This window comes from Mobula birostris, chromosome 12 (genome assembly GCF_030028105.1).
Source record: "Mobula birostris isolate sMobBir1 chromosome 12, sMobBir1.hap1, whole genome shotgun sequence".
Lineage (NCBI taxonomy): Eukaryota > Metazoa > Chordata > Chondrichthyes > Myliobatiformes > Myliobatidae > Mobula > Mobula birostris.
Genome location: NC_092381.1, coordinates 32,223,211 through 32,247,912, shown reverse-complemented (window position 1 = coordinate 32,247,912; position 24,702 = coordinate 32,223,211). Strand labels below are relative to the sequence as shown.

Here is a 24,702-nt window from a genome sequence, read left to right as displayed (position 1 = left end):
AGTAATTGTACTTGGAAATGTATCAAGTTTTGGCATTTTGACATGTTTCAATTCTCTTTATCTGTTCTGTTTTACTCTGTACTTCACTTCCCAACCTTTCTCATATTTGCAATACCTTAAAAGGGAAAGAAAGGAACAAGATACAATAATGTTGTCAGAGTGCCCAACAAATTGCCTTTGTGTTCTAATCAAACAATGTGGATAGAAATATTGTTAAATGCAGAGAAATTAGTGATAACACTCATACACAGATGCACACATGCACAAACACGCAGCTGAAGTATCCTGTTCTTTGAAACTGGGTTACCTTAATTGTTCAAGTCAGATGAGATATTAAAACTGAAATTTCAAGGTAAAGGTTATGACACAGGTCTGTAAGCTTGAAATGGGTGCGAAAATAGGAAAAAATGCAATAAAACAAATATTTCAGCATTCATTTAACAAGGATGATTCATACTTCATTCAGGACTTGGTTTTAACAGAAACAGAAAGGCTGAAATAGCTCAGCATTGGTAGTTCTAATAGTTTAAGTATTCAGGCAATGTTTAAAACTGATTTTGTTTGCAGATTCAATTATTTCTAAGCATTTTCTCAAAAATAAGACATTACTTATGTCCCTTTCAAATTAATGGAGAGCTGCTGAATGTCAATTTTCAGTTTTCCTGTCACCAATGGTATGCCCCATGATTTACAAATTGATCAATTTCAATGAAGATCTAAGAATACAGGTTTCGAAACCTCTTCAAAATGTATTCCCATTGAACTATAAGGTGTGTTTAACTAATTTGATATAATCCAATAATAAATCAACTGTTCTTCATCATTAATTCCTAGGCTTAATGTGAAAGAATCAGAAATATATTAAATAGGAAATCAAATCATCCACAGTGGCTTAACCAGTCAAAAGGACCAGTTCATTTCCAGCACGGCGTGCAACATTTTAGTTTAAAAGATTTAAGTATTAGGTGAGTTAAATATACAAAGATTTCTGCATTTATGACTTTTTCAGCCATTGTATTACAGAAACTAAACATCATCTAGGTTAAAATATTTTCAGCTTCTGTTCATCACACTAAAACTCTTTGTACCTGGTTACTGACTCGGTAAGAGAAATGGGTTCTACTTATCCACTGTTATAAAGAAAACCTATTCAACCTTTCATTAGAGTTCTGTTTCATCCATCCTGCCAAAGTCAATCATTCTCTTCCTTCTCATGCAAAATACTCTTTCTTTATTGTGGCAATCAGAGTAATACCCTAGCTGCTGTTTAATCTGTATATCATGCTATTTACTGTATCTACTTTCTACAATTAAATTAATAAATAAAAGCATTTTGTATGCCTTCTTACCTGCATCAACCATGTTTTGTGCTGCCTTCAGGAATCTATGGGTATGTCTACATTTGACTTACCTTTTTTTGTCCTTCTCAAATGCATTATCTCACATTTCCCTGGACTGAATCGTACTTACCATTGTCCTGCACACCTCATCAGCCCACTGATTTCTAGTCCACAGCTTTCTTTCTTACTTAGTGTCAAATGAGAGGGAAATTTGAAAATAAACCAATTTGTGTAGTTCTCTCAATTTTAAGTAAGGATATTTCAGAATTACAAGATTAAGTCTAGTCTCTTGTTATTTACCAAAATCCCTGGTCAGGACTTCTGCGCAATAACAACCTTTTTTTTTTAATAGGCATCCGTTAGTCTTGTGAGACCATGGATTTGCACCTTGGAAGGTTTCCAGGGCGCAGGCCTGGGCAAGGTTGTATGGAAGACCGGCAGTTGCCCATGCTGCTAGTCTCCCCTCTCCACGCCACCGATGTTGTCCAAGGGAAGGGCATTAGGACCCACACAGCTTGGCACCAGTGTTGTCACAGAGCAACGCGTGGTTAAGTGCCTTGCTCAAGGACACAACACGCTGCCTCAGCCAAAGCTCGAACTAGCAACCTTCAAATCACTAGACAAATGCCTTAACCACTTGGCCATGCACCAACCCTACAGATCTGACAACCCAGTAGAAGCAAGAAAGGGTGAAAATAAGACAGGTTATTTTGCCTTTGGATGACCAGATGATGACGTGCTTTGCTCATAGATTACCTCTGAAACCAGATTGGGTTCATGTGACACTTAAAGAAGATCATTATTTTGAAAGGCTCTTGGGATGTGGTGATCTATATTCAAGTTGTCACAGACATCCTTATATATCAAGTGCAGAGACAGAGCTACAAGAACAGATCAGAATCAGAATCAGGTTTATTATCATCGGCATGTGATGTGAAATTTGCTGAGATTTAAAAAAAGTAGTGTTCAAGTGGTAACGATAGATGAACAAAATTGGATTAGGAGCAGAGTTCTTAAAAAAAAGCATGAGAAAATCTGTGTGCAACCGGCCAAAAACACAGGAAACAGGAGGAAATCAGAGGATCAAGACAAAGGTGGTTGAGCAAGTAGTTGGTGATTTGAAAGTTGGTTATTTGGGTACCACAGCAGCACAAGTAAGAAAAAGGAATAGCCGAGCAGAACACAAGGAATGTCCGTTCTGAAATGAGAATCTGTAAGCTAAATTTAAAGTACAGAAGGAGTTAGTGGGCACATATGTGTTGAGACAAGCTATATACAATATAGGAAGCCAGACTATGGATCTGAAGAAGTACATCCTGTGGTATCTACATTACATTAAACGTTAAGCAAGATAGTCCAAAACTTCCAATCAAGTCCAATAAAGAAGAAAGAGATATTGATCAGGGTAGCATGGTCGAATGTTTCAATGGCTGTAATCAGCGTGGGGAGAAGAGATGAGGAGACAAAATCTCAATCTGTGAGATGTGCAGGAGTTTGTTTTTACTGACATTCTTGTGATGTGGAGAAAGCTAAAGATGAAATTCTGACTCAATCATGATAATCCTGCAACTGCAAAAACAAAATGGAAGTTGACTGCTTTGGAAGGCAACAAGGCATTCGAAGACTATAGAAAGGACTGAGAGTTTTGAGATGTGGATAATGACTGTGATTTTGAAAGCAAGGGTGGACAGCATCCGGAATCAGGAAAGTTTATAATTTCAACTGGCATGGGATCAGCATAGCACTGATGTTTATTGCCACTGGCAATGGAAATGCATCATAAACCACTTTTCGATAAGAGAAGCTTTGAAATAGCATGAAGAGAGGTGAGGATGAGAAAAATAGACTTTTAGGAATAAATAAACATCAAAGTGAAGCCACTAGGACCTAAATCATAGTGAACATAGTCTATGCATTCTTGAGGTTCTTGTTAGTCTTGTTAAAACAAACACAAATGACAATTGATAAAGAAAGTTGGCAGTGGAGAGAAAATAACTCAGGTGTAATCTCTGATTTCTGGCATCATCTTGGAATACTGGGGAGATGACAGCAAAACCTAACAGCAATTAATAAAAATCCAGCAGATCAAGTAGAAACACAAAGTAGGAGGAATATGCCATTCGTACCCTCACAGATGCTGCCTGACCCATTGAGTTCCTCTGGTAGATTACTTCTTGCAATGGATAAGAGAAACTGTTCATTATGCAAATTATTTTTTATATTCACAACTACTTCAGAATCCACATATTGTTTTGAGAATGGTTGAAATTAACCCTTTTTTTGCATGTCAGTTTAAAACTGGACTTTTTCCATATCATCTTTTTCCCATGCCCATCTACTGGCTAGGCATTTTTCTCTTTGAACAATCATTGAGTGAAAAAGCCTCTGTTAGAAATGCTAAACCCTTTTTCCTTACCAAATGCTGTTTGACCTGGCCAGTAATTCAACTTCACTCTAAGGTCCAGTGGTGAATTCTGATGCAAGGTTTCAAACAAAATGTCAACAATTCCTCCCCCCTCCCCCCCAGAGTTGCTATCTGAGCCACTGAGTTCTTCCATCATATTTAGTTGCTGCTCCAGATTCCAGCACATGCAGTTTCTCCTGTCTTCTGTAATAATCTGCTGTTTGCCAGTACATCAGTACAAATAAAATATCCCAATTTCCACTTGATCTTCAGGGCCTCCATAGAGTGAGCAGATTTTATTTGACTGAGGTTTAAATGGCCAGCTCTTCTTGCTGTTCATGGGATTTGCCAGAACCATTTTAAAAATGTCACTCTGCTTTCTCTCACTCACCAAGTTCAGAAATTTGCATCTGCACAAAGATGAAGACTGAAAGCCTCTACCAGCAATAAACATTTATCAAAAACACTGCTGCTTCTGGAATCTGAAAAAGAAGTTTTCATAAAACACTGGTAATACTGAGGTCAGGCAGAATCTAAGAGAAAGTTGAAATGTTAGAAATGAAGCAAGCTTTAAGTTACAGTGAAAAGGAGAAGAATGAAGGGCAGAGAGAATAAAAGTGAAAATATGTAAACAGGTGAAGATCTTGAGAAGGGATTCAACTGGTGATAGTGCTGGCTAAAATAGGGTGGTAAAGACAAATTAGAGAAAATGAATGAAACCAAAAAAGGAAAAATTACTCTCTGCTGGAGAAACACAACTGGAAAGGTTGTCTATCTAAAATTGTTGGAATCAATATTGAGCACTATTTTGTGCCAGGGTGGAAGGTGAGAAGTTATGACCAGTGAACATATTTATCCCTCTCCATTGTTCCAATGAGACCATTTGTGTTCCACCCTTCCATTTCCACAACATCCCCCTGTCATTGTCTTTCTATGTCACTATGTTCCTGCTTTTTTTTCGTCACCTGCAATCCGATCTTCCAAGTGAAGCAGCAATTCACTGTATTTGATGATGTTTTGTCTAATGTTGGGAAACCAATGCAGATATTAATTTTCAGACCATTTCTCTTTAGTCTGTAGGGGTGATCGTGAGCCTGACATTTTAATTCTTCATCCTCTTCTTACTGTGATCCACCATTGGTCTCAAACAGTTCAAAGTATACTCAAGGGTCAGCATCTCATCTTCAGTCCTGGCACTTATGACCTAACATTGAATTCAACAATCTCAGATAATTTTACATACCTTTACAACTCTTTTTCAATTGGTACCACTAGACTTGTGTCATTCAATCTCTTCTGGTCTTCACCCTATTACAAACCTTCTCTTTTATTCTTTTTTCCCCTCTCGCCCTTCTTCAAAACAATATTTGTATAGTATTTGCAACATACTTGACATCTCTTTTTCCTTGCACTGATGAAAAGTTATTAAACTGAAACACAAGCTATTTTACCCCTTCATAGAAGCTGGATGACTGACCTTCTGGGAATTTCTTGTAGTTTCTGCTTTTATTTTACATATTTAGCTCCAATGAGATTCTGACAGCAAGATTCAGAAGGGAGCTCAAGAGGAATTATAAAGTACATTTAAAGTAAGCAATAATGAAATGCCAAGAGGGCTATCTTTCAGGACATGCACACAGGAACAAAAGGAATGGTCTGCCAACAGCAGAATAATGGACTTCCCTGGTACATTCATTACCAGCTCGCAAGGGATTTTCACACTTGACATCAAAGCTTGTTAACTCTCAAGGCTTAGTGTCAGTCTTGACTCACAGGAGGCACTGTTGCCTCTGAGTCAGAAGACAATGGAATCACTTCAGAAAATAACTAGGCTGACAGTTTATGCCAGTACTTTAGGACATTAACATTAGTGCTTTGCTGGTAATGCATAAGATTCCATCCCATTATATGAACTGGAGCAAGAATGTTGCTTAATGCTTTGGCACACATTTTCCTCTCAACAAATACAATTAAGTTAGATTAACTAATCATTTAACTTATAATATTTATGGGACAATATACATAATAAACCATCTTTCTCTCTGAGACAATAGAATACAGCAACAGCTACTGGTTGAAATTTTAACCATAATTTTAATGATAACTTATTAAATACTCTATGAAACAAACAGCACACCAGAGGTGAAATATTAAATGTGATAAGGAAGTGACAATCATCAATTGTTGTCAGAAATAATACGACACAACCAAAACTGGCATGATTAACATCTATTTCAAAAGACTGCTCACTCAGAATGTGCCTTCTGCAACGGCCTAAATTAAAGACAATAAGGAAAGCTCCAAAGTAGCTGCAAACTTGACAGGTGTGCTCACAGGCTCTATTCGGTACACTAATGCCATATTTTCATTTTCAAGCATGGCCATAAGGAGTCTAAAATCAATGCTAATTTCTTCATTGTTGTGTCGTCTCACATGTTTGAAACTTAGTTTTCGGACTGTGCCCAGGATTCTGTGTCACAATGTAATGAGAACGATAAGGGAAATGCAATGATGGTCACTGGAAGCGAAACTTATACGGTTCTACAAGTTTGTATCTGTATCGATAAGAATAAGTAACAAGCATGTTCATAGGAAATATCCCACCAAAATTTCTACATGCTGTAAATAAATATGTGATAAACGCACTCACTTTGGAAGATTTAAAGACTTTAGGTGGAATTTATTCATCATTTACATTACCCACAAAAGTCTGGAGATCTTAATATGCTGGTATCCTAACCAAGTGTCCATTCATATCTTCCTTGATTAAAACAGAACCTCAGGAGACAAAACAAAGCACAAAAAAAACCAAAAAAAAACCAAAAGCAGCAACACTGCACTCTTAATTTAGGTACTTAGTACTCTGGTTACTTAGAAAACAGAAAGCAAACTTACACAGATGTTTTAGTAGATATTTCTAAAGCACATTTATGATTTTAAAATGTTACTAATTCTCACCCATAAAATACACAATTTCAATCTTGAATAATATCTTCATTATTGAATGCAAATACATTCCAGCCCAGAAAATTTCTTACTAAGCTCTACATTTACAACAGAATGCTAAAACTGTGGGACAAGTAGAAGAAATGCACTTCTTACCTCTGACGTACAAGTTGGCTGGAGCAGAGTAACGTGTTCCAGCACTGTTAGTTGTTACACATTCATATTTGCCCTGGTCAGACTCTTCACTGTTCTCAATTTGCAAGGCACCTGTATAACAACATAGACAAATCCGGTCACTTCTGATCCATTAACAGGCTATCCAAATTTGAGGCATTAATACGGTGCAGCATAATGGTCTACAAGTGCAAAAGTTCAGGACTCCTTTTTGAGTTTCTCCTAACTTGCAGAAGAATGAAATGAAGACATATTATTGATATTTGATTGCACACTTGGGCTCTGTCTTCAGTTTTTTAACTGGTATGTACCTACAAAGATTTCAGCATATGTAGCGAGTAGAAAAATAAATTTTAAGAATTGGTTTTTTTCCAATGATCACACTCCTTAAAAAGGTACAAATCTTCATTCATGAAACTGAACTGACTTTGAAACAGGACTCTATTGTCTCCACTAACCCTCAGCCAGCTTCAGAATTCCATATTGTTGTAGTTCTTACCTGACTGAATAAATATGGATCAGTTTTATTGACATACCTTGTGTTTCATCCTTATTCTACACAAACAGTACATGGTGGAGTTGGTACTTCAACCCATACATGACAAGTTACATGAACATATGATGGATATTCGACTCCTTACTCAGCTACTGAGAAAGCTTGTATGATTATTCTAATGCAACAATCAGCAGTGTAATGACCAATTTGTGTTCAATAATTTAACTGGAAGTTGATTTTTTAAAAAAGATTTGCCTAAAAATACCTTCATGATGTATAATTTTCTATATGCTGTCATGTTTAACGTAAAGAAAAACATTGAATCAAACTAGATTTTCACAGTTTGAACAGTTTACGTCATCACAATCTTGAAAACATTTTAACTGCATCTGTGTGGTCACATTTTTGTTTTTTAGAAAACAAAATTGTATCAGCAATACAAAACAAGGATAACCAATTTACTTACAAGATGCAGGCTTGCTCTGTTGAATGGGATTATAGTTCCTTATAATAATTTTTTTTTAAAGAAAATGTAGCCAATATAACAAGTAAAATACTGAGTTTAAACATTAGAAATTTGGCTGAGTCAGACCCTGGGGATTGTCCAGACTTAATCAGCAGAAAGTAGTCTCCATTTTAGATAGTTTTATTTTTTTTGTATAAAGTATGAAGGAATTTCAATATCTTATGTACAATTTATAAATTATTTGATAACACTAAAAGGAAATTCTAATAGCTCATGGAGTTCCATTTCATGTGGGAAGATAACTGTTCTGGGATATTTCCCCATGAGTAATCGCAATCTCTTATTTTAAAAATGTATTATTTTATTACAAAATGTTTTGTGTGAAATAATTTACAAATTGTTATATCATTTTCTGGCTATATAAGATAATTGAAACTGGTAAATCTTTCTCTCTCAAATCAGTAGGCTAACCTTAATTATAATATTTCGAAATGATCTTTATTCACCCACACTAAGCTGTAGAATCTTTTTTGAAGTTGTATATTACATGCTGAAAATTAAATCCTATTGTAGTTTCTATTTTAACCGCAAACAAAAGTTTTGGGGTGCTTTTGTTTTGGTTATGCACTTTAACCAAAGATAGGGAAGAGGAGAATGTGTAAGAAAAGAAAAGCAATAGCAAAATTATTTGTTTGCAGGGGAGGGCTGTGAAACTAAAATCTAGCATAGAACTTGGTTGCTTCCCTCCTTTCTGAAATTTACAGCAGTAAGTAATTAATTCAGAACAGGGTATCTTGCACAAACTGAAAGACAGTAGTTCTTGTGCAGTATGCTATCTAATAAGTTTTATCAGCAATGCAGATTGCTTTGTAAATTTTATAAACTGCTATCAATTATTAGTCTCATTTAGTTTTAAAATGGAACAAAAAGGAATCTGTAGCTTTAGGAGATAAAATATATTCCAAATACGGCATATGTACAAAATTAGTATGAAAATATAAGAAAACCTCTGTGAACACCAATAATCATGCCACTTTGGTTTGGTAGGTCTTAAATGTTTTGGAGAATCTAACTTCACAATTTTAGAAATTCAAAAGAGGTAGGCAAATAAAGAGACATTGTAGTAAAACATAGTTTTCCAACTGAATAGTAAAGTATAAGATACTACAGGTCTAAACTGGCAGAGATGTTAACCAACAGAATGCTGCCAAAAAGCTCCCTTACTGAACAAAGCTTTAAAAAAATGCAGGATACTTCAAACAGATAGCAATTTAGTAGGTCAGAACTGAATTAAGCAACTAGGAATCATTACTGAAACATATCTAAACATATTTTGGGACAGGTTCATTTTTGATATCCCAATTTGACTTTCAACTAAAAATATTTGGGAACAAGTTGCAGTATCCTAAGGTAGTATCCTACAGGGTGTATTTACATAAAATAAATCAAATTCTTCTAGAAAAGAGTAGGAAAACACTAAATCTGGGAAACAAACTTGACGCATCAGCATAAACAGTCTATCCATAACAAGATAAAACATTACTTTGGATTCTTCCTCTGAATGTGCATTTAAGACTTTCTTTTTTAGTTTATATAATCCACCAACACCTCTGTTGTGGCTACCTTGTTAAAATAATTAAAATGTCCATATGTCGTGCACCCTCAGATGCACACAGAAAGTGTCATTTGAGCAATATGATACTCGTGAGTTCACAATAAATTAAGTTTTTGTGATCAATGAGCCATTTCAATGGCCATCAAGGAGTGTGAAGCCAAGAGCTCTTTCTGTCTGTAGACAGGTTCAAAAATTATGGTAAAGCAAATGCTGTTGCTGTTTAAAACATCAAATAGCATCAATGAGACAATACTTCCCTAATTAATCACCTTACATTCAAAGGTTGCCAGAGTTTTACCCAATTTGCAATTTTTTGAGAAAAGAATGCAATAACCTTAACATGGATCTCACATAATTTTTCTTAGCCACCAGCGATGGGGAGCTGTCATTTACAGAATTCTGGCTGGTTTAAATTTTAATGTTTAAGAAAAATGAAAACCCAAGAAATGAACTACTTCATTATCCCCCAATCTTTTCCCACTAAAGTTTAACCATACCCACACTAGAAAACAAACAAGATGCTGACATTCATTATCCTCTTGTTTAAATATTTTGAGCTTTTTAAATGGGTAAATGCGCGTTCAGGTATTAACAAGGTGAAAATGGTGATGTCCGGGATTAGGGTTATTATTCCAATAAATTGGAATTAGAAACTTCAGCTACTGTCTCTTTGATTGCTACATCAAATGAATCTGGGTGCAGTTCCCTCCAGGCCTTGTTAGGGAACTGAAGTTGAAGCTGAGCGACCTTCAGCTCATTTGGAATAATAATGAGGTGACAGATAGGAGCTTCTGGGAGGTAGTCACACCTAAGTTGCAGGAAGCAGGTAGCTGACTGACTGTTAGGTGAGTGAAAGGCAATGGGCAAATAGTGCAAAGTAGCTTTGTGGCCATTCCCTTCAATAATAAAAATACTGCTTTGCATACTGTTGGGGGGAACACTGCAGCAACCAGGTGTCAGGCACTGTGGCTCAAAAGGGAAGGGCGGAGAACAGCAGAATAGTGGTGATATGGGATTCAAGTTAATGTTGAGCTCTATAAAAATTCTTAAATTAGACCACACTTAGGATACTGCATTTGGTTGTGGTCACCTCTGGAAGGGAAGGAAGGGAAGGAAGGTGCAGATATTTACCAGGATGCTTCCTGGATTGGAGAGCATGTCTTATGAGGATAGGTTGAGCAAGCTAGGGCTTTTTTCTTTGGAGCGAAGGAAGATGAGAGGTATATAAGATGACAAGAGGCATAAATAGAGAAGACAGCCAGAGACTTTTTCTCAAGGGTGGAAATGGATAATACAAGAGGGCATAACTTTAAGGTGATGTCAGAAATAGGAGTTTTACACAGAGTGGTGGGTGCGTGGAATGCATCGCCAGGGATTGGTGGTAGAGGCAAATACACTAGGGACATTTAAGAGACTCTTGGATGGGCACATGGGATGAAAGAAAAATGGAGGAACATGTGGGAGGCAGGGGTTCATGCGATCTTAGAATAGGTTAAAAGGTTCGCACAATATTATGGACTGAATGGCTTGTACTACACTGTAGTATATTAAACACTACATTCATTATAAGCAGAAAATTTTTACTAATATTTTGTCACAGCAATTAACATGAAATATTTTCTCTTTATAGAAATATGCACAATTATTATTTCTGCCTAAATCCATGTTCAAAAAGAAAATTGGCTTAGTATTTGTAAGGTTATATGAAGCCACAAATACACCATGTACAGTGAATTCTTGTTACTTGGGGCAGCCGTTTACTTGGGTCAACTCAAAGAACATAAATTAATTAAAAATTACCCAGAATTCCCTTTGTTTACTTGGGACACCATGCTGCTTAGTCAGAAACAGGGCCTGTTGCCAGACAGCTTTTACCTAGTGCCAGCCATGTACATTTAGACACTACAACTTGTTTAGAGTGTACAGTTTTTAAATAGTAGCAATCGCACATGCTTGTGCCCAAAATGCAGTGATTTCTGTCACTGATAGTTGGCGAGAAATAAGCAGTACGACAATTCAGAACTGTTTTACTCAGTGCAGTTTCAACCATTCAGGCTTGGAGATGCCAGAAACAGCAAAGAGTGAAAATGAAACAATTTTACTACTTCAACAAGTTAGGAATTACAAAGAACTTGAAGGTATTGACAATCATCTTGAATGTTGCAATAAAAATGAGGATTTGGAGGATGCAATCGTCAAAAGGATTATATGAAGGCAGTCCATTATCTGCGCTAGGTATCTGCACCAATTTTGTACATTTACAGTCAATCAAAAGAACACAGCAGCATACACTGGATTAATTCCTCTGTTGATAACTGTTAGGAACTAATACATAGCCTTGTAGTACTGTAGTAGTTAGTATTGATAGTGTCCAAATTTGTTCTGCTTTTCATTTAATTACATAATTTGTTATTCAGTTAAACAGTAGCCTGTCTATTTTATACCTTTTTAACCATTTCCATTAAACTTTAGCTAACTGGGGCAGCTGCTTAATTGGGTCAAAATGTACTGGTCCCAATGTGTCCCAATTAACCAGCATCCACTCTAAATAGGTGTGTGATTTCTTTGATTTTTTTTTAAAGAATAGAACTACTGTATTGTCCAACTTCTGAGATGTTATCCACTTTTTCTTTGCAAGTTAACAATTATGGACTACATAAGGTTACCACATAAAGATACTGCAACTTCTGAAACAATCATAGCAACTTTTAGGCATGTTAAAAGTACTGTTAAAATACCTGCAGATTCATAGAAGAGTATTTGTCACTCTTAATTTATTTATTGGTACAGCTATTGTAACCATTTAGTTTTACAATAACACACTTTACACCACATTAACAGTCTAGGTTATGACTATGACAGTTCTACCAATACATTTCTTTATAATATTTCTTAATTGAAACAGATCTACTCTTTTAATTCGTATAAAGTATATAGCAATGTATTAAAAATATAAATAGTTTAATGATTTAAATGAAATGAATGATTTAATTGGCAATGCTATGCAAATGATGGTTAAAATGGCTCCAATGCCTAGATACTTTAATGTCACCAGGAGGTGGAACACTATTTCTTGACCTCAATACTGTAGAATAGGTATGAAGTGGATCCTCCTCAGATACGCAGTTTTGTCCAGATGCCGCCTGGGGGTTACTTGAGTTGTGATATTCACACTACAATTTGGTACATAAACTTACTGGCTGTATTTTTGCCAATATATGACAAATGTTAGATATATTTTAGATGGGCAATCTGTTATGAAACCATGTTTGCACAAGAATGATTGTAAACCAGTTAAACTGAGCCTTAATGAAGGTGGCTAAAAGTAATGATTTACAAACACTGCAATAGTTCACATTTAATTATAGAATGTGCTGGAAGCAAGGAGTCCATAAACATTGAGTTGGTTTTAAAGCAGGACTTTGTGCGTGCGTGGGGGGGAGTGGGGTTCAAAAATTATTTTAGAAACTTCGTCAGTTCAGGTATTTGTCTCGCATTGTTAGCATTCGGAATGGCTTGTCCTCTTTTATACTGTCCTTTCAAAATTATTTATTTTCAATTACTGATCAACATGCTTATTAAAAGTAATTATTATTCAGTGTTTACCTCTCTGTCATCAGTGGATATACCATTTTATCAAACACTGCTAAAGAAAAAAAATCATCAAATCTCTAGTTATTTCTCTGATTAAGTTTTCAAATTTATGTTATATATAAATATTGTTTTACTCCGTACTTCATTTAATTACAATAATTTGATTAACCCTCACCTAACCTCAATGAAAACATTTCATTTCCTAATCACTTATCTCTCTTTATACCTCTTTGGTTTGATATAAATCCTTTGAAGAATTCTTGGCATTCCTTTTAATAGTTTTTACCCTAATTATATAAAGGCTATTGCAATATTTATTCAGCAGGTCGGGCAGCATCCGTGGAAACGATCAGTCAATGTTTCGGGCCAGAACCCTTCGTCAGGACTGAAGAGGGAAGGGGCAGAGGCCCTATAAAGAAGGTGGGGGCAGGGTGAGAAGGAGAAGGCTGGTAGGTGCCAGGTGAAAAACCAGTAAGGGGAAAGATAAAGGGGTGGGGGAGGGGAAGCAGGGAGGTGATAGGCAGGAAAGGTGAAGAAGGAATAGGGGAAAACACAATGGGTAGTAGAAGGGGGCGGAACCATGAGGGAGGCAGTAGGCAGCTGAGGGAGGGGGCAGAGTTCCTTCTACTACCCATTGTGCTTTCCCCTTAAACACGAGGAATTCTGCAGATGCTGGAAATTCAAGTAACACACAAAGTTGCTGGTGAACGCAGCCCAGGCAGCATCTGTAGGAAGAGGTACGGTCGATGTTTCGGGCCGAGACCCTTCGTCAGGACTAACTGAAGGAAGAGCTAGTAAGAGACTTTCAAATCTCTTACTAGCTCTTCCTTCAGTTAGTCCTGACGAAGGGTCTCGGCCCGAAACATCGACTGTACTTCTTCCTAGAGATTCTGCCTGGCCTGCTGCATTCACCAGCAACTTTGATGTGTGGTGCTTTCCCCTATTCCTTATTTACCTTTCCTGCCTATCACCTCCCTGCTTCCCCTCCCCCACCCCTTTATCTTTCCCCTTACTGGTTTTTCACCTGGAACCTCCAGCCTTCTCCTTCCCACCCTCCCCCCACCTTCTTTACAGGGCCTCTGCCCCTTCCCTCTTCAGTCCTGACGAAGGGTTCCGGCCCGAAACTTTGACTGATCGTTTCCACAGATGCTGCCTGACCTGCTGAGTTCCTCCAGCGTGTTGTGAGTGTTGCTTTGACCCCAGTATCTGCAGAATATTTTGTGTTTGCAGTATTTATTCTATGTGCATCTACTGAAGAAGATTCATTGATGCAATTGAGGAACAGCTTCTTCCCCTCTGCCATCTGATTCCTAAATGGACATTGAACCCTTGAACACTGCCTCACTTTTTAAATATGTTACTTCTTTTTTGCACAATTTTTAATCTATTCAATATAGATATACTGTAATTGATCTATTTATTGTTATTATTTCTTCTATATTATGTATTGCATCGAACTGCTGCTGCTAATTTAACAAATTTCATAACATGCTGGTGGTAATAAACCTGATTCTGATTCTCATTCTAATGCAGACAAAGGAAATTTGGAGATCCTAGTGGATTGCAGAAGCCAAGTTGTGTATATATGGTGTTAAATTAATGTCCCACAGTGAGCGATATGTAAATGAGTAACAATAATAAAAACTGGATTCTTTCATTTTATTCTAACTAATGGTCTCACTTAGTGCACTCGACTTGTGAAATGTTTGTTCTCACAGATGGTGTAAATTGTGGAGCCTGGAGGGCCATTGTCAGATGAAACAGTCTAGGTATGTAATTTAAGGTAAAACCAAACTTTAGTTATTTTGTGTATACTTCAAAAAGTGAGTATACTAGCAAAACAGGTGTGACCCTTTTTATGACACATAATGCATGAACTGTTAAACCATCAAGCTCTTAATTTCAGTTTACTGAAGGTAACTTTATTGTTGCCACATTTTCAAAACTGACCATGTTCTTGAGTCTATTTTAAATTACAAAATATGAGTGAAAAGATAAGACTAGTACCAATCCAGAAGGTAAAAAAAAGTTTCACCATCATTGTGAACCAAGCAGCAGATCTACTGTCACTTTTTTTTAAAAACTCCAAGCAGAAAAACAGGCTCTTTTCTCTGATCTCAAATTAATTTAGTTCTGATTTATCTGTACATTAAAACTAGCAAATAGACCAACTTTAAAATCTGAAATTAACGTATGTGAATTTACTTGCACCACAATGTTTTTGCATTAATTGCTAAGAATAAAAATAAAGTTGAATTGATAACACAAATGATTATTGATTATTCATCATACAATGACATAAGAGTTAGCCAATCAGAATGCAAATGTCATAGAAAAATGTTTTAAGCTGGGCCACTTAAGGCATAAAATGTTGCAGTCGTTTGTTGAATTGTTCTTATTTCATAATGGTCAGTCCTCCTGGAGACATTAAGTTCCTACATACAAGACTAGTTTTTGGTATTGTACATCTTCAAAATTAAAAACACATGTTCATCAGAGTTTATTTGAGTGATTAAGTGGTTCTGACAAATGATAACTTGTGTCCATTTTGTGTAAAAAGTATTTAAACAATAGGAAACAAAAGCCACTGTACGCTGGAGTATAAACAGATGGGGTCAGGGTTTAAGAATGAGATAAGGGGAAGAATAGGCAAAAAGTAAAGTGTTGGGGCCAAGAGAATGCAAGGAAATGAGAACATTGGGGTAAGAGGGGAAATGGGGTGTGGATGATGATTCTGAGCACGTTCAGCATTCTTACCTCTGATTGGTGTACCACCTGGTGAGGTAATTTGAATGCAAATAAGATTAAAGAGAAGTATTAGTACACAGAGGAAAGAACAAAAAATAAAGAAAACTGAAAGAAACAGGAAAGAATTAGATTTTTTGTTATATATAGTAAATATATATATTTATTTCTCAGCAACAGAAAGGGTTGATGCAAAATAACAAATCAGAGCAATTTCTTAGGAAGGTTAGTAAAGCTGTTCTCAGCAGTGCAGCATCCATGTAAGTGCCTGGACTTCTCCAAGTTCTGAATTAACAATCACTCTTCTGCTAGTTAACTCATACAGAGAGCAGTGTGCTGCGGGTGGAATAACAGGGAAAAAGGTTCATGTTCTTTCATCATTTTTTATTAAAACACTTCAACCACTGCATAATTTTTAAACCTTTTCTTGGACAGCAAGAACAATATATCATTTGGTCAGGGTTCATTAGATAATATTTTATGTTATTACAAGGAGCTTGTTATGAGACATGGTGGGTGAATGTGTATGCCTCAGTTAGTAGAAGAATGCCATGCACCACTGCTTTTATGCAAACTGCATTCTGAACACCAAGCACTTACCAAAGGATTCTGAGAAGTTCAACTGAGAGACAGAAAACAGAATTAAATAGGACACACAGTGCCTTGTGAGCCTTTAAATAAAGCTACTGATAGATAAGGTGGTTCAATAACTTTATATTGAATGCTTGGATCTCAACTCAAGATATACTTGTACGAATTTATTTGGCACAGTGGATAATCAAAGCCCCTTTTTCTGAATCAAGTGCTATAAAAGTTAACAAACACATGGCCTTTACTAAGAAAAATGGCATTTTGCAAAAGTCTGCATATCAGTTACCTGCAGAGATTTAGTAAACTTAAAAGGACACAGTACAACATTTAAGTGCAATTCACAAATCACCAATATCTAACTTCTTCTTCCATAGTGCACAAAACAATTTGAAACAATTTTACACAGCTGAAATAAATTGTTAGCATTTACAACAACTCACAGTTGTTCATTTTCAGGTTTCACTTCCAAGAATACTACAATTTAGTGTACAGCTGGGACCGTTTCTGAATTCAACAGTTTCAGATTACTGTTTTTTTTCCTGTTTGTATTATAACTGTCTAGTCCTGCTGTAAGACTATCCATCTTCATTATTAACACATTTGACTCTGTCCTCATCCATTGTTTAATCTATTGGGTACTTCCAATATTCTCTCCTTTCAACTTCAGTTCTCCAAAATAGTTCCAACCTGCATTGCACGGCTTTGACTTGCCCCTTTTGTTTTCTCTCTCTAATTGCCATAATTAATCTTATCATCCAGGTGACTTTGTAAACAGCTTACTAAAGTGGAAAGCCCTGCCTCAGCCCATAAGAGATATTCCCATTATTCATTCAAACTCACTTTGCCCAGTCCTCTGCAACTTAAACCTAACTTGTTTTCTCACTTTTTCCAGTTCTGATGAAGGATATTCAATCTACAGCAATAATTCTGTCCCTCCTTCCAAAGATATCTACTGAGTGAGTTTGGCATTGTTTTTTGTTTCCATTTCTAATACTCACAAGGCCTTTTAGCTCCAGCAGTAATTAGCAGTGATACAGCAAATCTGCGTTTGGAGCTTCTCCATAAATTTTGTAAGGTCAAGTATTTGCATTAAAAATGCAGGGTACAACTTCAAATTCAGACACAAAACTTAGAGGTGGAGAGACAGATTCCTGAGAGCTAGCAAATAAACTGAAGTGTACGCACTGTTCTTAATTCCAGTCTCAGAGACCAGTCATCAGGATCCTTCCATGTTGTTTCTGCTAAAATGTGACACACACACCTCCCGTTTAGTAAGTCAAGAATAGCTCTACCAGCAGAATGAGGAAGCTTCGATTTTGATACAGGGTTTCCAGAAATGCTGGCATTCATAGAAGTCATTGTGTCCTTATAGATGTCTTTCTGGTGCCTTTTTCAATTTTTTTGAACAGTTTATTATTCATTTTTCATCTGATAAATAATGTGTAACTTTTCTTCCTGTAGGATTTCCTCTGGCACTTCTAGTTACATAACTTTGAGAAGTAACCTGCTTGAAATCATCCGGATGTGGTGATTGAATCCCAGTTTAGATCAGTCAACTTAAGATCTGTATAGCATGCTAGCTACGATGTAAAGAAATAATGCTCCATTTCCTTAAAAAAAATTTACTTTGTGTGTAAGCAGTATAAAAACTCTTGTTTCTGTGAAAGATCAGCACCAGTAATTTCAGACAAATGTGATTGAAAATCTTGGGAAAAAAGCATTTTCAATATCACCCTCCTATTTTTGTCGGACTAACTACAATAAAGCAATTAGTAGGATGGGATTTATAAATGTGTCAAAACAAAGTCCATCCTCATTTAACCATTAATGTCAATTTACACAAAAACATGGGCAAAATTTACTAACACTCATGTTTTATCCGTAAGCCAATTTTGGGTGTTGCGCAAATGAATTTCACAGTCTTTTTCTCTAACTAGTGAAAAACTAACCATTAACTGGATGTCCTTGGAGCAGTGGAGGATGAGAGGTGACCTGATAGAGGTGTGTAAGATGATTAGAGGCGATAGTCAGAAGCTTTTTCCCAGGGCTGAAATGGCTAACACAAGAGGGCACAGTTTTAAGGTGTTTGGGAAGTAGATACAGAGGAGATATCAGGGGTAAGTTTAATTTTTTTTCTTACGCAGAGAGTGGCGAGTGCGTGGAATGGGCTGCCAGCGACAGTGGTGGAGGCTGATACGATAGGGTCTTTTAAGAGACTCTTGGCTGGGTACATGGAGCTTAGAAAAATAGATGGCTAAGGGTAACCCTCGGTAATCTTTAAGTACGTACGTGTTCAGCATAGCACTGTGGACTGAAGGGCTTGTGCTGTGCTGTAAGTTTTCTATGTTCTATATCTGGTGTGCATACTCACTTGGGATAAGAGAGGGCTTTCTGTGACACATTATTTTCAACTCATACAGGTAAGGAGCTTGCAAAGCATTACTATTCTTACTTTACAATTATTATTATTATCCAATCTTTCAACTTGTAATTTATTTAAAAGGCTTTAAGGATATACACAAGATCTTATGACAATTTATTTATGATCTGGTTCTCAACTCCAAGACAGATTAAACATTTTGCTATCAAGTAATTTCAAACAATGCATCTGACCAATCTGAAGAGAATTTTGATTATTTTCTGCCCTTAACATTTTAAAACAAATTGTTAGCAATTATCAATAATAATTGATGGCTGGTTTAGCACACAGATATGACATTGCTCTATTGATTAATTGAAAATTACAACAAAGCCTTTAAGACTTCGGATTAGTGCCCAACGTTACAACTGCAGTTAACTTGAATAAGTTAAATACTATTCTTCAAAGGTAAATACTGGTGAAAATTCTTCCTCTGACCTCTGGAAACTGAAATCAATACATCACATGTATGAAAGCACAATATGAAGGTGCAGGAAACTGGTGCTGAACTTTAATTGTCAGATGAATCTGTCCATTTCATTTTTGGAGTTTATAACTGACCGTGATTGCTCAAGTTTCTCCTGGTAGTCCAAAGGTACTAACTATTCAAACACAGGACAGATTGCGTTCTCTAGTTTCTACATTACCAGACACTCAGATTGAGTAGTTAATTTACTGTACAGTTTTCAAAAATATTAAATATATCTAAATATTACAACTTACTCCCAAACAAGCCAAGAGTGATATAATGTAGTAATATAACAGATATTTTAAAATTAAGGAACTATTACCATCAATCCCACTACTTACTTTGGTTCCAATCTTTGGCAGTAACAAGGTTGCTCAAAGCCAGTTAATGCATCTGAATTGGGTAAGATTTTCTTCCTCTCAAGAAAGCAGCTGTAACTAATCTTAAAGCACATAAACTTTCAAATTATCACCGCTTCCAAGAACTTCCTTTGTAGAAAATTGTTTCTGTTTTTCAGCAACTGATCTGTTTGGCTTCACCAAATAATCTCCCCTTTATCAGCAACTCAGGAACTATTGAGCTAATCTTCACACTTTTATACTTCAAGTTCACAATTATGCATTATCAATATTATGAACTTCTATTAACTTCCAATGCAGGCACCATTTTTGCCAGCAAAACTCAAAAATCACAGGTTGAAATATTAAAATATTAAATATCTGTTGGTTGTCACATTGTCCCATTTGATAGGATAATCATATGCAAATTTTAAAATGCAATCCATGCTATTTTAAATGTTCAGAATCAGAATTGTTATCACCGGCATGTGTCGTGAAATTCTTCTGCAATAAGTGTTTTTTGTTACTCATAGTGCATATAATTGTATGAAAAGTACACTACCTAAATGTGTTATTTAATCAAACCAGTTCCTACTGATTGGATTGAGGAATAGTATTAGTCTCAGCTACCGTTATTCCTATTTCCTTTGAATGGATATTAACAGAATTCCTTCAACAGCAGCAGAGTGGGAAACTTCTAGGGCTGGAGGTTGCTTTACAGACTGTATATCCTATTGACTTCCATCGTACGTATAAGAAGGCTTTTCTAACTCAGGGGTCTAAGTTTCATTAATATTGTCAATTTGTACCTTGCATTCACTGGAAACATTTTGTTTTAATCTACTCCACCCAACTTTGATAATTTTAAAAGTTTGTTATTGAATTCCCATTTAATCACCTATTTTGCAAATGAAAAGCACCATTTTTTTGGTCTTCAAATTGATACTTGTTCATATCAGGCAATATTTTGTTGCTTTGGCAGAGGGAAAACATTCTCAGGGAATATGCAAAGAACGTCAAGGTAGAGGAACAAAGACATCTTGAGTTAGAAATGGGTGTCTACAGATCCTCGAAGGTAAAAGAAGGTGATCAAGAAGGCATAAGGTATTCTTGCTATTCTTAGTTTGGCCAAGAATCTGGAAATTATACTACAGTTATATAAAAAAGTTAGACACAGAGAGAAAATATGCACATAGTATCATTCAATATAACATAGGAATGAAGGAACAACATTTCAGAGGTTGCTCAGATCTATGAACATGTGAGTGAAGAACTGTAATGAGCAAGAGGGACTATGCTGGATTGTTTTTGCTGCAACAAAGGAGACTAAGGAGAGATTAACTAAAATATACAGAATAATGAGAGAACCTAGACAAGGCGAAGGAGAAGATTTTATTTCCCTTGATGTGGTGGTCAATAATTAGAAAGCATTTCAATGCAATTAAAAGGGGTGGTCAGGTGATGAACTAATTGCTTTAGGAAAATAGAGGATAAAACTCTAACTACATTTATATGATACCTGGATAACCTCTTCAATAGCTGTAATCTTTACATTAGGAAGTGGGAGTAATACAAATCATTCTTCAAATATCTGAATACACTAGCAACTTTGTGATCAGAATTATGTACATGTCCAGTGCATAGATGGAGGCCAAGAGCAGTATGCTAATAAAGTTTTCCGTTTCTAAGCAATCAGCCAAACTATCCTTAATGTCATTTTACAGCATCCTCTTTCCAAAATGTTAATTCAATTTTCACCTTTGTTCTAATTTTCTAAATGTTATTTTTCTACAATAAAACTTCTCTGTAACCTTCTAAAGCCTCTATTAACATCATATGCATTGTTTTACTCGTATCTGTCATATCTATTTCTTCCACAGAGCATTTTATTAGATTTGTCAAGCACAATTTCCTACTCTGAAAGTGGAAGTGGCCATTTCTAATTTCTCTATTAGAAATCCCCACTTCCTATTACTTCCACCAAAACTTAAAGATTCTACCACTTTGTCTCTATTCTTGAAATTAGATAATACAGTGGCTGCTATCAGTCTTCTGGGGCCTTATTACAGGGAGAGGTTGGCCAGGCTAGGACCTTATTCTTTGGAACATGGGAGATTGAGGGATGAACTTGTAGAGTCTAAATACAAAAGAACCATAACATTTCTTTCCTATGATATCACCCCATATTTAGAACTCTATTTATAGAGTTGCAAGATGTTTTCCTGTTACTATTTAAAGTTTCTGAGTCTGCCTCATTATCTCTTTTTGGTATCCTTCTTTAATGTCTCCTAAAGTCAGGGAGTAATACAGCATGGAAATAGGCCCTTCCACGCAACTTCATCCATGCCAACCATGGTGCCAATCTAAGTTAGTCAAATCCCCCTCTCTCTCCCTCTCTAAACCTCTTCTATCCAAATTAAAAGATATTCTTATCCAAATATCTTTCAAATGCTATTATTGTACCTGCCTCAATCACATCTCCAGCAGCTCATTCCAAATACATACCATCCTCTGTGTGAAGAAGTTGCCCTCAGGTCACTGTTAATCTTTTATTTCTCACCTTAAATTCCCAAGGAAAAAGACTATGTGCATTCACCCAATCTCTATCCTCCTGATTTTATACACCTCTATAAAGTCACCCCTCAATTTCCCCACATTCCAAGAAATAAAGTCTTAACCTGGTCAAACTCTCCCGGTAACTCGTATGATAAAGTGCTGGGAGCATTCTTATATTTTCTTTGCAATCTTTCCAGTTTAATTATAACTTTCCTACAACAGGATGACCAAAATTATCTGTAGATTTTTAGTATTGTAATTTACTCCATTTCCCTTGAAATTTTATTTTTATTTCTAAACAATTTATAGATCTTCATAACTTTTTAAAACTGCATTCATGCATATGTTCTGAAAACTTTGGATATAGAACTGAACAGCAGAAATTGGGTAAAACTTCTATGAAACCAAGAAAAATATAATGTATATTTCTAGCCTGTATTCATGGAAAGGATACAGCAGCATTGGAGAAGGTGCAAAAAAGATTCACAAGGATGATACTGGAACTGAGTGGATATATCAGGAAAGGCTGAAGCTCTTTTCTCTGGAAAAGAGAAGGTTGAGGGGTTTATGTAATTGAGGTCTATCAAATGATATCAGATTGTGATAGGATTGTTGTAAAGGAATTGAAAGTAGAGGTCATAAACAAGATGGATTCTGACAATTCCAGTACAGGAACTCAAGAGATACTTCTTCACCTGAGCCAATAATGTGAATTGCTCAACCACAAGAAGTAACCAAGGCAAACAGCACAGCAGCATTTAAGGGAAAGCTAGTTAACATGAAAGAGGAAAGAACAGAAGGATATGCTGATAAAACTAAAAGTAGTATGACCAAAGGAAAATAGTGTGGATCAAAAATACTGGCTAAGGCTAACTGGCCAGAATGGTCAGTTTCAGTTATGAGTGTTTTTTCTACAGTTCCCTCTTCCAATGTGAACTCAGCCTACTCTCAGGTCTTTTCAAATCCTGCAGTATTCCATTTGGTTGGGCCTGTGGTATTCAAGCAGCCTTCAATTTACAGAGTTCACTGGGATTCCTAATCCCGAGTGGGTAATGAGGCCTGATTGTAAAATATGATTCTGAAAGGATATGCCTAGCAGTTAAGATTTGGAAGCAAGTCAGTTCTCTGTATTATTACTATTATCAGCACTGTGAATAATTGCTGATGATTGCCTTGCTGTACTGGCTTGCTAAGGGGATCCTTTATTGATTTTGTCAAACAGGTCTCCAAATAATTCTAAACTCAAAATTCCAAAAGAGGAAGAATGTGCTATTTACTATAGCTGATGGTAAACTGCAGCTTTTACAGATTAAAATTAAATACTATCCTCATGCACACTCAGTTATGTGGGATTGTAGTATCAGAAAGTCATATCAACCTACACACAAACACTCCCCATTTGGGACATTTCTTTATTCCACTGGGTGAAGTGAGCAAGCAGAATACAGGAATATTCCAACAAGGTGACAGCACGCACATTTACACTGGGCCACAGATTTCTTAACATCTTGTATATTTATTCAAACATGGTGATAAGACTTCCCATTGATTTCCAAAATTGAATAGAATATGACTTATTCATCTGTTATCTACCACTTCCTGTTCATACAATAAAGGTTTTTATATGCAAAATGCAATGTAATTACCAACTGATAAAACAAACTTAATTCCTGATATCCAGACTTAATTAAATCAGTACTGCTTACTACCATTTATCAGCTGGACCAGAGATAAATAAAGCTCAGACATACTTTACTCTTGTTTGGACATTTTTTACAGCTCACTTTCACTGCACACAAAATCAAATGACAGCAACACTGTATAGACCCAAATAGACTGTCTAGTAAACCAGTCTAGTTCATGAGCTGTAACAATAGATGTGTTTTTTAAATCAAAAAATACCAGGAAACTGGATATTAAATACAATTACAAAAATAATATACCAATTCAGATGTTGATAAAGCATGAACCTCCAAATTACTGTGTTGCCTAAAATAAAGCTGATATTAAAAGCATCCTACCTGATCTGAGCTGTTTAATTCGCCCATTGCTGTTACTTGTGTCCACTGGTAGGAAGTCCTTGAACCATGTTATTTCTGGATCTGGGTTCCCACTGGCAGCACAGAGCATTGTAGCTGTGCGGGTCCGTTCCACTACTTTCAGCTGAGGGCCCATGTCAATAGTGGGGAAACCATGAGGCAGCTGATCCTCTGTAAAAATACAAAAGATATTCTCTATTAATCAGAACAAATGGTAGGCAATTTTTTCAACATTAACCCCTCTTCCATTTCTGTAAGTTGGAAAATGCATAAAAGCCCCTCAATGTGATGACTGTACCATCATATATTGTAATGAATGACATCAAATGCGCATAAAATTGGTAAGAAATAGTGATTACTAAAAGTGGAGGAAGAGGAATGAACTTTAATGCATAGGCAGACTTTTCAATTTAATTGCATTATGGGATCTCGTTCTTATACAGGGCATTAAGTCCATAAATCAGGAATTCTTAACCCAGGGACCACCAGTATTCTTTGGTGTCGTCATAG

At 36.2% G+C, this 24,702-nt stretch overlaps 1 protein-coding gene across 4 annotated transcripts in view; it reads right to left on the bottom strand.

The window, feature by feature from the left end:
* ptprfa (protein tyrosine phosphatase receptor type Fa) overlaps positions 1-24,702 on the bottom strand; it is a 358,686-nt gene that overhangs the window by 150,291 nt on the left and 183,693 nt on the right. For all 4 annotated transcript variants that reach the window (XM_072273546.1, XM_072273548.1, XM_072273547.1 and 1 more), the window contains exons 5-6: positions 24,175-24,363; positions 6,847-6,957 (exon numbers count right to left, since the gene is read on the bottom strand). In XM_072273546.1, the coding sequence (XP_072129647.1) occupies positions 6,847-6,957; positions 24,175-24,363 (300 nt within the window). The remainder of the gene's footprint in view (positions 1-6,846; positions 6,958-24,174; positions 24,364-24,702) is intronic.